Genomic DNA, 15,088 nt, shown 5'->3' with positions numbered 1-15,088 from the left:
CCCTTCATTATTATATTGTTCAGTTTTTTCCTTTTCTTGTGCTTTTGCTTGTCTAGCACCTAGGCTTTTTGTCGTCTGAATGTGCATGCTTTTGTGAACTTTTTTTAAATGTCTTATTCATTTATTTATTTATTAAGTATTGACCTATTTGGGTCTCTAAAGAAATCAGTGCTTTCTTAATCATTTTTTTTCCGGAAGGGGTCTTATTTTGTGACGCAAAAATGTAACTGCCTACCATGACAAGCTTATTACAAAACAAATATAAATTATTATCAATAGCTGGCTATTTTGACATCGAAATGCAGGAAATTCCGCACTGACATAAACGTGATAGCAATATTTCTCATGTGATAAGGCTTTTATTTTGAATGGTTCGGGCCGGAAGTGTGTTTCTTGTTGCTGATCCCGGTTTGACTGTGGTCCTCTGTAGCAGCAGCGTGCACTAATTGGATGAGAGGGTGCGCTGGGAGAGCCGAGCGAGTGAACAGCTGGGTGTTGGATTAAACGGAGACACCTGATCCGTGTCACCGCGGTGGTTAACGCACCGGGCTGCAGACTGAACCGCCCGGCCTGCCGTTGTTTGGGCGCCACCTGATGTTCCGCTGCTCGCCTCCTTCTGTTTCCATCGGTGCTTCTGCTCGGAGGATGCGACGGGCCCGCGGTGCTCTGCGCACTGTGGAAACATCCATCAGCCGCTGCTCTGCTTCCAGGTGCCCGGAGCATCCTCTTCAGCACCGAAAATTAATCTGAATAATTGAGATCGTGTTGGTGAGGGAAATAAGAAAGCGTCGTGCAGGGCAGGCGTTACTGTCGGAGTCTCCATCCTTTCTCAGCGAGGTATGAAACAAGAACAAAACGTCGCTGGAATAAATTCTCCTGATCTGTTTGTATAGATGCATCTGGAAGGCAGCTGTTCTGCTGTCGGGTTTTCTACACTGAGGTCATGTGACGGGCATGTTCAGTGCTTGGATCAGATATTATTTACTGTTATTGTATGTTGTGGGCTCATCTGTCAAGGTGGCCTGCAGCACCGCTGGATATTCAACCACTTCAGCTATCAGGATTACATGCGCGGTGACCACAGTGCTGCATCTCTAACTGAGATCGGAGGACACATGGCTTTATTGTGCTGTGTCCATATCAGTCAATGGGACTGATTGCTGTGTTTAACATATTCTACCTGCAGGGCTCCACCTAGCATTTATAGCGCTTTAAACAAAATTCAATTTTGTAAACATTTTCAGAAACTATATGTCAATGCCAAAAATAAAAATAGTGTAAAATCATTGAATGATATGAGAAAATGCTTAAACCAGCGACACTGTTAGGTCTCAGTGCTCGAGGCTTCAGCTGACAAAAAGAATTTGTAGAATATAGTATATGTTTCAAAAATGCCTTATAATAATAATAATAATAAGCCCTGGATCTAATAATCTCTCATTAGGTATATACTGCACTTGAATGGATGAACTCAATTACATTCCGCTACTGTTGACAAAAATTCTGATTGTTTTCTAACTCCAGTTAATACATTTAATGATAGCAGTTGTAAAGTATTATGTTTATACTTAATACTTATTACTGGGTAATCAGTCTCCACTTTTCATCCCCTACAATGCCCCTTGGTGTAGTGTATCTAATAAAGAGACCTCTGCGTGTATTTGACAAAATAAATATAAATTAGATAAACTTAGCAAAATAAGTACAACTAAAATAATAACCAAATAATAAGTAGGTTATTTTTCTCTTTTTTTAAAAAAAAAATCCAGACAAACTTTTACCCATGCAGCTGCCTTTGTATTCTATGCAGGCTTTTTTTTTCATCCTCATATTTCTGTTATATTTCACATAATGACTTTTTCAAATTAGACCCTTCCACTGCTGCTGCTGTTGTTGTAATTAGGGGGTGTCATAGTGCTTGATGTTTGCTTATCTAACTTTATCTTATATTTGTAGGCAGCAGACTGTTAGGATTTACTGCTGCACATAGGATAGAAATTTGAATAACTGAACGTAATCAAATGTCATTGCTTTGTTGAATCTCTGCTGTTGGTTTAAGTACTCACTTCAGTCAAATAATTAGAGTCCCCCAGCAGAGCCCTTCATTAAGGGACATTGTGCAGGTGTCCTACTCCAAAAGAAACAAAGAAAAGGCCTTGATGATGGATCCTTATATATGAGTCAATGCATGGCATGGATGGTTCCTATGGTGACAGATTCACAGACTGAGATGAATATCCAAAAGAGCTTTAATTTGTAGAGGTGTGTCATCGGCACCTGCAGTGTTACAATAAGTGTATTCTTCTATAAAGACATAATCCTCCATGGAGCCGCTGTTCGAACACTTCACTTCTGGCTTGATAGGATTCATTCTCTCACAGTCAGTGAAGTATTTTCTACATCCTGATACTGAAATCACACTGCAGTTTAAAAAGCCTGAGCTCTGTCAGTCCTGTGTTTTTATTCTTTTGGGTTTCCAGAGCAATATTTTACATATACTTAAAATCTAAAAATCCTTATAAATGTCCAAAATAGTTGGGTCCTTGACTGTGAGTTTGAGGAAACAAACCTCTGAACCAATATGTCTATTGAAAATCCATTAAAGGAGAAAACTGGCAAATATATCACAGGATGACATCTGCTGCCTGTGAAGTCAAACTGTGTCATTTAGTCTAAGATTAATTTCTCTTCTCTTAGTTTTGACATCACTGCTCCTGATAAGAGTGTATGAACTTAGGTGTGTGTTTTTGAGGGGCTGCTTCCAATTCTGCTGGATCTCTTAACTTACTTTTCACTGAGTCTGACTTTGGCTGCCTTTCATTTGAGTTTTCCTGAGCAGGCAAAAAGCACTTCAACTGAAAACATGTTTGATTTTAACCTAGACAGCAGCAGAAAATGTTGGCTTGATTGTACTTTTCTGAAACCACAGAGATGTAACATTTATATGCAGCGGCACCAAATTCTGGAGCTTTAGCATCAGCGGTCTCTGTGGGGCCCCCCATTTTTCCTGTCTCTGTCACGTACCTTTTGATTATTGTTTTTTCAACAATGTCAGTCTGACCTCTCTCCCTTTCCTTTCCTTCTTTCTTTCTTTCTTTCTTTCTTTCTTTCTTTCTTTCTTTCTTTCTTTCTTTCTTTTCTTTTCTTTTTTTTTGGAGCCCCGATTTCTCTTTCTTGGGGAAAGCAATTGTGTCAAATTGACAAGTTTGCATCATGTCAACCACCAGCTGGAATGTTTGTTGGTCTGGTACCGCGTGGTTCATTATGGTTGTTGAAGGTTTTCTACCTATTGAGCAAAAACAGATGCCATGAGATCGCATCATTTTCAAAAGTATTTGCATCTTTCCACTGCATAGGCAGCCCGAAGTCGTTCTTATAATAATAATATAATAATGCTCCTTTAAGTGATAAGAGGGTCCCCAGAGAGCTTCCACATTTTTTTTATAAACAAAGTCAGTCTTTTAACCGATTTATTCGGCCAATTTTTATGTAGTTATGGTACTTATTACTTAGAAATACAAAAATGGCAAACAATAACAAACTTTTCATTACAGGCTTTTAGAGCCCCCCCTTCCATTGGAGCCCTGGGTAATCAGTCCCACTTTTTCCCCCAACTATGATGCTTCTATATGTCTCATTCATATCATATCAACACTTAAGTTTTGGTGTTTTTTTAATGAGACACTGTGGCACCAAAATTGGTTGTTTTAAGCCAAAACATGACTGTTTCCTAACCATATCAGAGTATTTTTTTGTGCCTTAACGTAACACATTAACCATAGTGTTGATACCTAAAGAGGAACATAGTTTCAACATAAAATATACATATGAAATGTGCAAATGTTACATATCCATGGTTTGCAGAAACTCATAATGCCAGTATTTATTCATTATTATATAGTGAGTGGGTTGTTTTTGTTATTTTGAATCTTTAATAATCTTGACATAACCTTGCACACTGTAAAGATAAATGCTCTAACACTATTATTCTTCCTTGGCTGAGTGAAAAGAGATTGTGTATAAAGGGTGAACAGCCACTGAATGCAAACAGAAAGCATGTTTCCATTAATTCAATAAACATTTTATGGCAGAATACTAGCATTCAGTCAAAGGTGCAGAGTCAGCCTGTGTATAATGGCAGTGCTAAAGAGAGCTTTAACTGAGGCATTTATGTCAGCCCTTTCCCTAGGAGCATCTGTGCACTTCTGCAAAACACAACAAAAAAGCATCCAAATGTAAAACTTACCTTAAAAATTATTTATCCGGTTGGATAGTTTTGATACCTTTTTCAGCAGACTGTAGCTAATTTGCATTGAAACAAATCAGTAGTTCTGGTTCTGGGAACCAAACATTGTTTGTATTGTCCATTATGAAGAATATTAATATAAGCACAAGAAAATATTTTTGATAAGGATATTATGAACTGGATTAAGCTGTAGTTGTATGGCTCAAGATTTTGGAGGTAACTTGAATTTGCTGTTTGCCATAATGTGCCTGTGTGTTTAAACACAAGACAGCTTGTTCTGCCTCTGATCATGACTGACCTGACTGTGTGTTCACTTTTCTCTCCTCATCCTCAGTGCCGTCTGTTGGTGTGATGGCTGTGTTCTTGGGGCTTCTTCTCTCCGTGCTCCTCCTGTCCCTCCACTCTCCTCCCAGTCAGGCGTCTCCCTCCTGCCCTGTGAGCTGTCGCTGCTACAGCCTCACTGTGGAGTGTGGGTCCACCGGCCTGAGGGACGTCCCCAAGCACGTTCCTCCATCCACACAGGTTGGCTTACTGTACTCAAAGAGGGCATTTCCACAGATGTTACTTCAGTCTTGACTGATGCTGACATACAGTTCTCCACCAAGACGTAATTCTTTGTTATATTTGCCGATACTGACACAAACTCGTCTGTCTTCATTTCATCTTCTCTCTATCCAGACCATCTTCCTCCAGGACAATGTGATTGGTCAGATTCGTCGACAGGACTTCATTCTGCTGAGGCATCTGCACTACTTGTATCTGCAGGTAACCCACACACACACACACACGCACACCTACAGATTTGGATATAAAGCACTGCTTCTGAATATGAACCTGTTTATTTGTTATCAATGCAAAGTTTCCACGGAGCTCTTGTCTACATCAACAGTTAAACCATGTATGCATCTGTTTATTGTATTGATTGTGTATTTTGTGCTCACAAGTGTAACTTAGCTTCACAGCAGTTATACAACACATTGAAATGGAATAACTGCCCAAAAAAAAGGGTTTTAATGCAACTGAGGAGCTCTCTTGGACATATTATATAGCATATAGTATATATATATAGTGTATATATATATATATATATATATATATATAGCATTTCAGGAGCAAGTGCACTTATATATGTATTTTATATATATATATTGTTTACACTTAAAGGAGCTACATGGTGCGGAAATTTTTTCATGTTGTTTGTCACATGCATAATGCCCCAGAATCTGCTTATGGCAGGACATAATGAAATATTATTAAAGGAATACTTCACCCACAAAATGACCATTTGTTTATTCAATTAGTTTAAAGGGGCCAAGTTCAAATACTGCAAAACTGCCGTTTTCTGTGCAGGCAAGTGAGAAAAACAAAGTATTTATTTATGGGATTACATAATGACTAACTGATTTACAAATGGTCCTTTTGTGGGTGAAGCATTCCTTTAATAATATTTATCATGAGTTTTTTTTATAAGGAAAAATATTGATATATAAAAATATATTTAAAGAAAATGTGTTGTCATTTATGCAAAAATGACTGCTTAGGATGGCCTAATGTGCTGGAAATGGGATGCTTTCTGTCTTTTTACTCAACAACACAAGAATTTAATCGAGGATTTTGTGAAGAGAATAAAGCTGTAGTGTCACAAAAACATTGATCCAAATATTCTATCATTTGGATCTAACTAACTATAAAGACTATAGAGAGAAACATAAATTAACTAATTAATTTAAAAGATCATTTTGCCTTCTTAATAAAATCAGAGAAAGTAAAATAAATAAACAATTGTTTACACAGATCAGCACTTAGTCCAGGCAGCACACTATGCAGAATCTGTGGACCCACTTTTCCAATATAAATCAAGACTGGGTCCCAAATCTTATGAAATGTGGATAAAATTGACAGTTTTAGCATTTCACTCTTGTAACATTGTTGGACATAATATGGATAAAAAAAAAGGTTCAAAAACTTGTCTGAACCATATAATTTTTTTCCACACGTTCTACTGTCTCATAAAATCTTGACGCCTACATCACCCACAATGCAACACGACGGCAAAGCGTTCAATCATTGACTCAGGTGTGCTATGCTAGCATAATGTAGCCTCAAGCAGCGACGAGCAGCGGCCTACAGAAGTCTGGGGAGCTCATATCTGTGTAACTCCACACGTGCAGGTTTTTGGATATTTATCGGACTTCATAGGCCTACGTCTCGCTCTGGAAACACCCAAGACTTTATAAAACGTTTTTTAATCCACACCTGGAAAACACTTTTGTGTTCAAAATCGGCGGAGGTTCTTTTAAGAGAGATGCAGGCAGGTGAGTTCCTCTCCATATTTCTTTGTAGGCAAAAAAAATAAAATAAATTGAGCCACACAAAACTGAAGACACACTACCAAAGCTGTCAAGGCACTCGTTTTAATATTTTGAAAACTCAGTGTGAGCAGTAGAAGCTGCAGTTCCTGAGTATTAACCAGCGGCAGAGCTCTGTGTTTGGTCACTCTCTCACGTTGCTCTCCCTCCAGAACAACACCATCTCAGCGGTGGAGCCCGGATCTTTCCAGAACCAGGGTCAGCTGTTGGAGCTGGCTCTGAACGGGAACCGGGTCCACCTGGTGACGGCGGACATGTTTCAGGGACTCGAACATCTCCGCATTCTTTACCTGGCAGGAAATGACATCACACGCCTGCAGGACTACACCTTCCGTGGCTTACAGGTAAGGCCGTGTTAGAGCACATGTATGTTGACTCATTTAACACTAAACTCAATACAAAGCTTTACAAGACGCATTCTCCATGTGCTGCTCAGCATAGCAGTTTTGGTCGTTCCTGTGAGAGGCTCTGTAGATGATATGTACGCACTGCTCTCTGTGTGCCACTGCAGCGTCTGCAGGAGCTCCATCTGCAGCACAACAGCATAGAGATGTTGGCAGACCAGGCTCTAGTTGGTTTGACGTCTTTGGCTCTACTGGACCTGAGCAGGAATAACCTTCACACCATTGGCCCTGCGTCCCTGAGACCTCTGGTCAGCCTGCAGGTGCTGCGCATCACAGGTGAGACTGTAACCAGCGTACATGTTGCCTGTCATGAGGAACATCTGTCATGTTTTGTTAAACCTGCAAATGGCTGTTTTGCACATTGAGTTATAAACCAGCTACTCCTAAAGGAGTTTGTTACTATGGTAACCACCATGTCCTACCAATTTGAGGGTTAAATAAATGCAGCATGGTTCATATAAACTGAACCAGGCAGGCAGGCCCCTCTGGACTGAGCACTCCTTATCTAATGCTTTTAAAAATTTATTTTATGAATCACATTATTGAGCAATTATGCAGTTCTCTCCTTCTGTATGTTTACTCCCAAACCTCCCGCGTCTTTATACAGTTAGCACAGTTTCCTCATATTCTGGTCAGCCCAAAATCACTCATGACCTACTTTTCGAATACATATATTTATTTGCACCTTACATACCTTATAAACGGTCATGGTAAAAGTATTCAGATCCATTGCTTGAGTTCAAGTTCTAATACGTCATGCTTAAAATACTAAAAAAAAAGCCCTTCGTTAAAGATTGTACTTATGTAAAAGTAAATAAGTAGAATCAGGAAAATGTACTTTTAAGTATGAAAAGTAAAAGTACCCTATTAAGAATTACCTACCTCCCCATATCAAAACAATTAGAAAAATGTTAATTTTTTTATTAAATTGTTCATGAAAATGGTTTCAAAAGTTGATTCAGAAAAACGAAACAAAAAAGAAAACACTCCCAAAACATAAAAGTTTTTTAAAAAGAGAGGGAAAAAAAAAAGAAAATGACATTAATGTTTATCAAAATAGTTTTAAATTTGTTTTCTGTGGATCAGATACTTGGTTAATCAACCAATCATTTCACCTGTACTTGTTGGGTAGTTTAATTTGTAACAAAACATATTTGACAAACTCTTCTTAGGTGGTTTTTAAAATGTAAAAATCTTAAATGTAGCAAAGTAAAAAGTGCAATATTTCCCTCTGAAGTGTAGTGGAGCATTATAAAGTGGGATGAAAAAAGAAGACTCATGTTAAGTAGAAGTACTTTACATTTTTTAAGAAAGTACAGTACTTGAGTGAATGTACTGACTGAATACTAAATGTAGCTACTACTACTCATCACGAAACATTGTCTTTCAGTACTCTGAACTGTCTTCTTCCTGCCATCAGCACCAGTGACCTTGACTGGCTCAGCCTCTAGTGGTCATCCTAACCTCCTGTGCTCTGCTCTGCTGTAGACAACCCATGGCGCTGTGACTGCGCTCTCCACTGGCTGAGGAGCTGGATCGATGAGGAGGGCCAGCGGCTGCTCAGCTCTGCAGAGCGTCGACTGGTCTGCACCGAGCCTCCGCGCCTCTCCCATCTCAGCCTGGTGGAGGTGCCCCTCAACAGCTTGGTGTGCATCCCTCCGCTGGTGCAGCTGGAGCCCAGGAGGCTGGCTGTGCGTCTGGGAGAGAGCCTCAGGGTGTCCTGCCATGCCTCTGGTTACCCCCGGCCACAGGTAGGCAACCTTAAATGAATACTTCACCCACAAAATTATTATTCATATATAAATTATTCGTGTTGTGTTAGTTTGAAATTGTGAAAAAAACTTCTTGCATGCTTCTGGTGATTGGAGACAAAGGTCAAATCATAACTAAAAACTTGTTGATATTTAAGTAATGCATAATGTTAAATGTAGATGTGTTTCTCCTACGGACCATAACGTGGGTTTTTCTTTTGGACAGGTTTCTATACTCCACAGCCTTGAAAACTGTCAGCAAGTTGTTTTGTGTTCAACACATTCATGACAACGCCTACAGCCAGTTTCAAAACAGACAAAAAGCCTTTTCTTTTCATAAGTACACCCATACAGCTTGGAAATGTATTTACTTGAAACATTCTGAATGCAAACAGGATGTCAGTTTTTACTCATGAGGGACAGATCTTCCTCTACACTCACCACTTTCCCTTGAGCTTTGTATGAGCCCATGCTGCGTCTAAATGTCGCTTTGCATTCCACTCAAAGACAGTTTTCTCCTGCACTGTCTGGAGTGAAGCAGAGTGACTGCACAGCGCTCAGAGTTCCAGCTGACAAAGATGGCTTTCAATGGTTTGTTTGCGATGGCACATGGATTTTTATGGTATCCATGTATTGTGTCTGTGTGTGTGTGTGTGTGTGTGTGTGTGTGTGTGTGTGTAGTATTAAAAAGATAGAAATGTGGCCTTCATATTTCTTAAATTGATCTTGATGATCAGTACTTGAGCAGAACAGTGACCTTAAACATCAAACATCGACTTGGACTTAAGAATGAACTGATTAGAATCTGGTGGTCGAAGGTCACGGTGACCTCACAAAAGATATTTTTGACTCAAGAATTCATACACTGGTTATGACATTTCACAAACATTTCTAATAGGATAACATGATAAAAGTGATGATATTTTATATCCAAAAGGGTCACTGGTACACAGAGACATACAACCACAAGGGGGTAATATTTGTTTGATTATTTATGTGATGGTGATGTTCTAAGCAAAACAACTGATCATAAAACACTTAATGCTTTTCCAGGTGACCTGGAGGAAGGCGTCCCCGGGTAAAGTGGTGCTTTCTCCCAGAGGCCTGGTTCAGGAGCTGGGTGCTGCAGGAGGTGGAATGGGTGGAGCGGAGGAGCCCTCAGAGGGAGGCAGAGTCAGTCTGCAGAAGAATGACGGCGAGCGCTTTGACCCTGACACCGGCAGCGGCATGCTGTTTCTCAGTAATGTGACAGTGGCTCACGCAGGTTTCTATGAATGTGAGGCCTGGAACGCAGGCGGTGTTGCTAGGGTGACCTTTCAGCTTGCCATCAACTCATCCACCTCCTCTTCCTCCTCTTCCTCCTCCATCTGGGCCTCGTGGTCTCAGGTGTCTTCGCCATACTCACCTGCATGGCCCAGGCTGAAGGGCCACGGTCCTGCTGTGGGCTCAGACGTGAGCCGAGAGCCCCTGTACGCTCTGGGCAGCATGGCCTTCAGCGCTCTGGGAGCTGCCACTCAGACCGCCATCGCTGTGGGCATCTCCCTGCTGGCTCTGACCGCCCTGCTGTTGGTTGCCATGATCTACAGCCGACATCACCAACGAGAGAAGGAAGCGGATGGAGCTGAGAAGGTATGTGTCTGTTGTCTAGCTTGAGCTAGATATTTTTTTTTGAACAACACCGAATTTGAAAAAAAAAGAAAAATCACCTGAAAAATCCAAAAAAAGAGAAAATTCTTGATGAATTTAAGTATATGGGCGCTGCATTTAACCAGAGCAAAACGATATAAAAACTTACATTTACAAACTCTTTCACAACTCATGCAGTATAGTCCAGTTGTATGCTCAGTACCTCTAAGACAGCCCTTTCCAATGGGGAACTGAACTGAGAGTGAAATCTGTGCTCTTCTAAATCAGACTCCATTGACAAAAACAGGCATTTCATTTGCAAAACACGGGAGCTGCTGGTCTGCTGCTGCAACGATCAGTTAGTTTGTGTGTATATTATTGTGTGATGTTGCGGAATCTGAGCTAACTATTAAAAACACCAAAGTCACATAATGACACAAACGAACTACCGACTGAGGCAACTGATTGTTTGTGAAGTGGTGAGCATATGACTGGATAAATGAGACTTTAATGATACTGCATGAGTGATACAGGGTGATTAATAGATCATTGCCTAGATTGCCAGTTTGACCACAGTTCATGAGCAGTGATTGCCGTGACTGACGGCCGCTTTAGAGACTCCTCTGTTTGGAACAAGTTTTTGTTCTCATGCAGTAAGGCCATATGACGTGCTACAAGACAGAGTGGCACTGGAACAAGTCCTTCAATCTGAAAACTTGGCGTTTTAGCGCTCTCTTTTCAAAGTCAATAGGTTTTTCGAACGGGTTTTTGGTAAGACGCCTGAAATAAGCTTTGTGATTGAAACGAGATTAAGAGACTTTCACGTTTTGTTCTATGACATGAAAAATGCGTCAGTAAATAACCTCACTCGTGAATTTTAAAGCTCTTGGGTTTCTTAAAAACGGTGGTACCTAACAAGAAACTCGATGAGATAACGGTGTGTCTCAATGTTGAACACTGCTTTCGGACTTAAGTTGGCGCCCTGGCACATTTCCCCTATCTACGTCTTTGACAAGTGAATTGTCGGCTGTTCTAGAGTTCATTCCAGATAAATGTAACCAGAGAGAAAGCTGAAAACTGAACAAAGAAACAAAAACAGAGCGCGGCGTAGAGGCTTCCATCTCGAGCGCCATCTTGCTCCACTGATTACTCAAAATGTGTGCTATTAAGCGCAGTTGTAAAATCTTAAAACTTTTTTTAAAAAAACATTTTATTATATATTGCATGTCATTGCGAATCATACCCCCGAAGTGATGGAGGTGTATTTTAACCTGCAGGAGGAGAGCATCTTATATGTAAACGATTACTCTGACGGGCCCACCACCTTCGCCCAGCTCGAGGAGTACCGTGACGAGCGCGGCCATGAGATGTATGTTCTCAACAGGGCCAAGCCTGTTCTCCCTCCTGCTCCGCCCACAGCTGTCTCCACCACTAACCTTGGCTGCCCCGCGCCATCCGACACCTCCAGCCACACCCTCTCCTCGGGGCCGGGCCAGACAATGAGTCCCACTCTGGCCCCCAACAAAAAGCAGCAACAGCAGCAGCAAGAGGGCGACATACGGACCATGAGGAGAATGGCGGGGGAGGGAGGGGAAGCGGAGCCTGTGATCACATCAGAGGCGGAGGGGATGTTTCTTAATCACACAGGCCTGTTCATGGATTCGCAGATCGCCTATGAGATCCACTGCTGAAGGGGGGTAGAGACTCCACAGAGGGTTTGTGTGTGAAGCCGTGGTTCACAGCAGAGCCTGTCGCATCTTTTCTGAACGTCAGGGTCACTGCTGACCGAATCCCTCATCCCTCTGGAAGAATTTACTTTCCACAAGACTCACAGTGAGGAACTCTGATTGGAGAAGGTTGACATACCTGGGACAGCTCACCGTCTGGTTTATTACATCAATAACACTTGAGACTTCTCATGGACATACTGTGACCTTGCACGCCAAAACAACAGCAGTGAGTAGACTGATGTGTAGACTGCCGTTCAAATGCTCATCTCTCAAAGACAATTTTGAGTGGACTCAGGCTGAGCTGCACACAAACTGAGCCTCCCTGAACACAAATTTCTGGGTCAGCAATTAAACAGAGTGACTGTCATACCAGAAACCTTTACCATCATCGTTGTGCAAGACTCAACATCTGTCCTCTCAAGAGCTCAGACAAAGCTCTGAAGTTATTTAGAGGGTGAGTATAATAACAATAAAGGGGGAATTATGGAATCTTACATTTCATGAGCATGTAGGAACCCTAGTGTGTTTTATTACTGTTGACATGTTTTAATTTAATCTCAGACTGTGCAGGCTGTTGAGCATCAGAAGGCAGTACAGCAACAGTTCAATTTTGTATTTATTTAAAAAGTTTGGGAACATGTGAAGTCATCACAAAGAAAGGATCTTAATGGAAAATTCTGTTTGTCTTCAATTTAAGTCTTAATCTCCCATCACGAAACTGTCAACACGGTGGAGCTGTTGCAGCGGCAGAAAGTAATATTCAGCAAGGTAAACAATACTGAATATAGCCACAAATCTGAAACAAAATGAAACTCTGTTAAAGTAATATAATTTAAATATTTAGACAGAGGCCAATATGAAATGTTGGGATTACTAAGTCATAGGAGGCTCTGACAGCTAAACATACTGCAAAAAAGTGCATACAAATAATCAAACATAAACAAATTAAGAAAACTTTGATGAATGAACTTTATTTTGAACTTGTAAAATACAAAAACAAGTTATATCAATAACAATAGAGAAAGGAAAAAAAAGACATAATGAATGCCATCTGAAAATTGCATCAGTCTTGATCAATTTGACAACACATTGCTGCAAATACTTTTTTTACATACTATCCTATGGATTTATCAACATACTGTTATGACTTTTCAACATACTATACAATCACTTTTTTTTTTAAATCGACATGATGTACTATGACTTACTAGTTTTTTGATACCTCCATTGACTTTTTTTCAAAATATTATACCAATACAATTTTTTAACTTTTTTTTTTCATAATATTCTTTGACTTTGTCTTATTTTTTTCCACATGCTCTAACGTGACTTTTTTCTGATAAACCTTTTTTTTGTATGGTGGTTTTTTATTTACATGCTGTGCTATGACCTTTTCCACATTCTACGCTGACTTTTTCTTAGGTTTTTAGACATGTTGCATTATGACTTTTAATAGTTCTTTTGACATACTATACTATGACTTTTAAAAACTTTTTTTCAGCATGCTATACGTGTTTTTTCAACACATACTATGACATTTCTTTCTTTGATTTTAATATAAACTATCCCATAATATATCCCATTTTTGATATACTGCACTGACTTTTTTTTATAGTATAGAAAACACAACCTAACACAGAAACAAACGTACAGTGTGTTTTTATTCTGATTGTTCCTGTTTATTGGTGTTTTTTCTTTTTGCAGTGTGTTGAGCTCTCAGGGCCACCGTAAGAGGCCTTATTGGATCAGTCAGCAACATGATCTGTATACAAGTGTGTCGGCACACACAAACAATAACGAATTAGAAATTCACTTAAAAACAGACTGAAAAACTGTGTGAATAAAAGCTTGAAGAATAGAGGAAAAATGAATGCCTGAAGTCTACCTGACTAAAACCGTTGCACTTACAAATCACTGTGAGTGTGTGGATGATTTTCTCCAATAACATGGCTACCGCGGGCCTACGTTTTATTCAAAATCTTAAACACATCAGTGATCGCAGAAATATTTAATGTTTATATCCTAAATGTTGCCCTTCCGTTAATTTTGCCTGTCGCTTAATTAAGGTGCTTTAGTTCCTGTCCCAGTCCTGTGGGAATGATGACTCAATTTTACTGGTAATCACATTGGTCACAAGACAGGCTGTAGTTTTTGATCTGGTTGTATGGACTTTTTTTATTGCCCAGTGTCTGCTGGGATATGCTGCATCCTCCCAAAACCTTAAATAGGAAAAGCAGTTACTGATAATAATCTTTTAATTAATTAAACTGTGAGCATATACCATATTTAACAAAAATAAATTTAATTTCCTTCGTATTTTTATGTCATATTCAGACACCCCATGAAAAAAATGTCCATAGTTGGGATTGGAGTGCATTTCTGTTTATGTATGTGAAATGTTACCATTATTAAAACCAACTGTAAAAAGAAAAGAAAATCTTTGCTCATTTCATTGTTTTCGGGATGTCTTTTTTTTTTCCTTTAGAAGGATCCTTTGCGCAGTCTTGCTTCTTACATAATGTCTATTGTCCTTCCAGGATATTTTTGTGTAACTACAATCCATGTCTTTTTCTTTACTTTTTATGGCATACTGTATTCTGACTTTTTTAACAGTTTATTCATAGCGTACTGTATTCTGATTTTTTTTTTTTCATACTTGACTGATTTTCTTAAAAAATGAATATATGACTTTTTAACAGTTCTTTTGACATACTATATAATAACTTGTGTCAAGTATGACTGAAAATGTTTTTCAGATTGCTATTCTATGCGTTTATATATACTATCATGACTTTTTTGACATAACTTTTTCCACGTAAAATGACTTTTTCTTAGTTTTTACACTGACTTTTGTTAAATTCTCTTTTGAAATACTATGCTAAGACTTTTTTAAAACACGTTTTCAACATGCTGTCAAACCGTTTATCTGACATCCTGTAATATGACACTTATGCTATATAGT

General features: G+C 39.5%; 1 protein-coding gene across 2 annotated transcripts; it reads left to right on the top strand.

Moving 5' to 3' along the window:
- Positions 1-418: 418 nt before the first annotated feature.
- Positions 419-14,552, top strand: LOC121940180 (leucine-rich repeat-containing protein 24-like). 2 transcript variants are annotated; one of them, XM_042483014.2, is made up of 8 exons: positions 419-837; positions 4,581-4,768; positions 4,925-5,011; positions 6,768-6,959; positions 7,127-7,295; positions 8,508-8,770; positions 9,824-10,399; positions 11,674-14,552. In XM_042483014.2, the coding sequence occupies exons 2-8, from the start codon at positions 4,598-4,600 to the stop codon at positions 12,085-12,087; spliced, it is 1,872 nt and encodes a 623-aa protein (XP_042338948.1). In that variant the 5' UTR covers positions 419-837; positions 4,581-4,597; the 3' UTR covers positions 12,088-14,552. The 2 variants fall into 2 exon arrangements, with proteins under 2 accessions (XP_042338948.1, XP_042338945.1); XM_042483011.2 differs by lacking the exons at positions 419-837; positions 4,581-4,768; positions 4,925-5,011 and adding an exon at positions 5,579-6,561.
- Positions 14,553-15,088: the final 536 nt, after the last annotated feature.

This window comes from Plectropomus leopardus, chromosome 5 (assembly GCF_026936395.1).
Source record: "Plectropomus leopardus strain MGB_pleo_1.0 chromosome 5, ASM2693639v1, whole genome shotgun sequence".
Lineage (NCBI taxonomy): Eukaryota > Metazoa > Chordata > Actinopteri > Perciformes > Serranidae > Plectropomus > Plectropomus leopardus.
This window is presented reverse-complemented; position numbering and strand designations above follow the sequence as displayed.

What these genes read in the sequence shown, in the direction of transcription:
- LOC121940180 (XM_042483014.2), top strand. Translation starts at nt 4,598, where the DNA reads ATGGCTGTGTTCTTGGGGCTTCTTCTCTCCGTGCTCCTCCTGTCCCTC. An exon ending in TGCACTACTTGTATCTGCAG is followed by an intron (nt 5,012 to 6,767) that starts GTAACCCACACA and finishes CTCTCCCTCCAG; the next exon opens with AACAACACCATCTCAGCGGT. An exon ending in AAGCGGATGGAGCTGAGAAG is followed by an intron (nt 10,400 to 11,673) that starts GTATGTGTCTGT and finishes TTTAACCTGCAG; the next exon opens with GAGGAGAGCATCTTATATGT.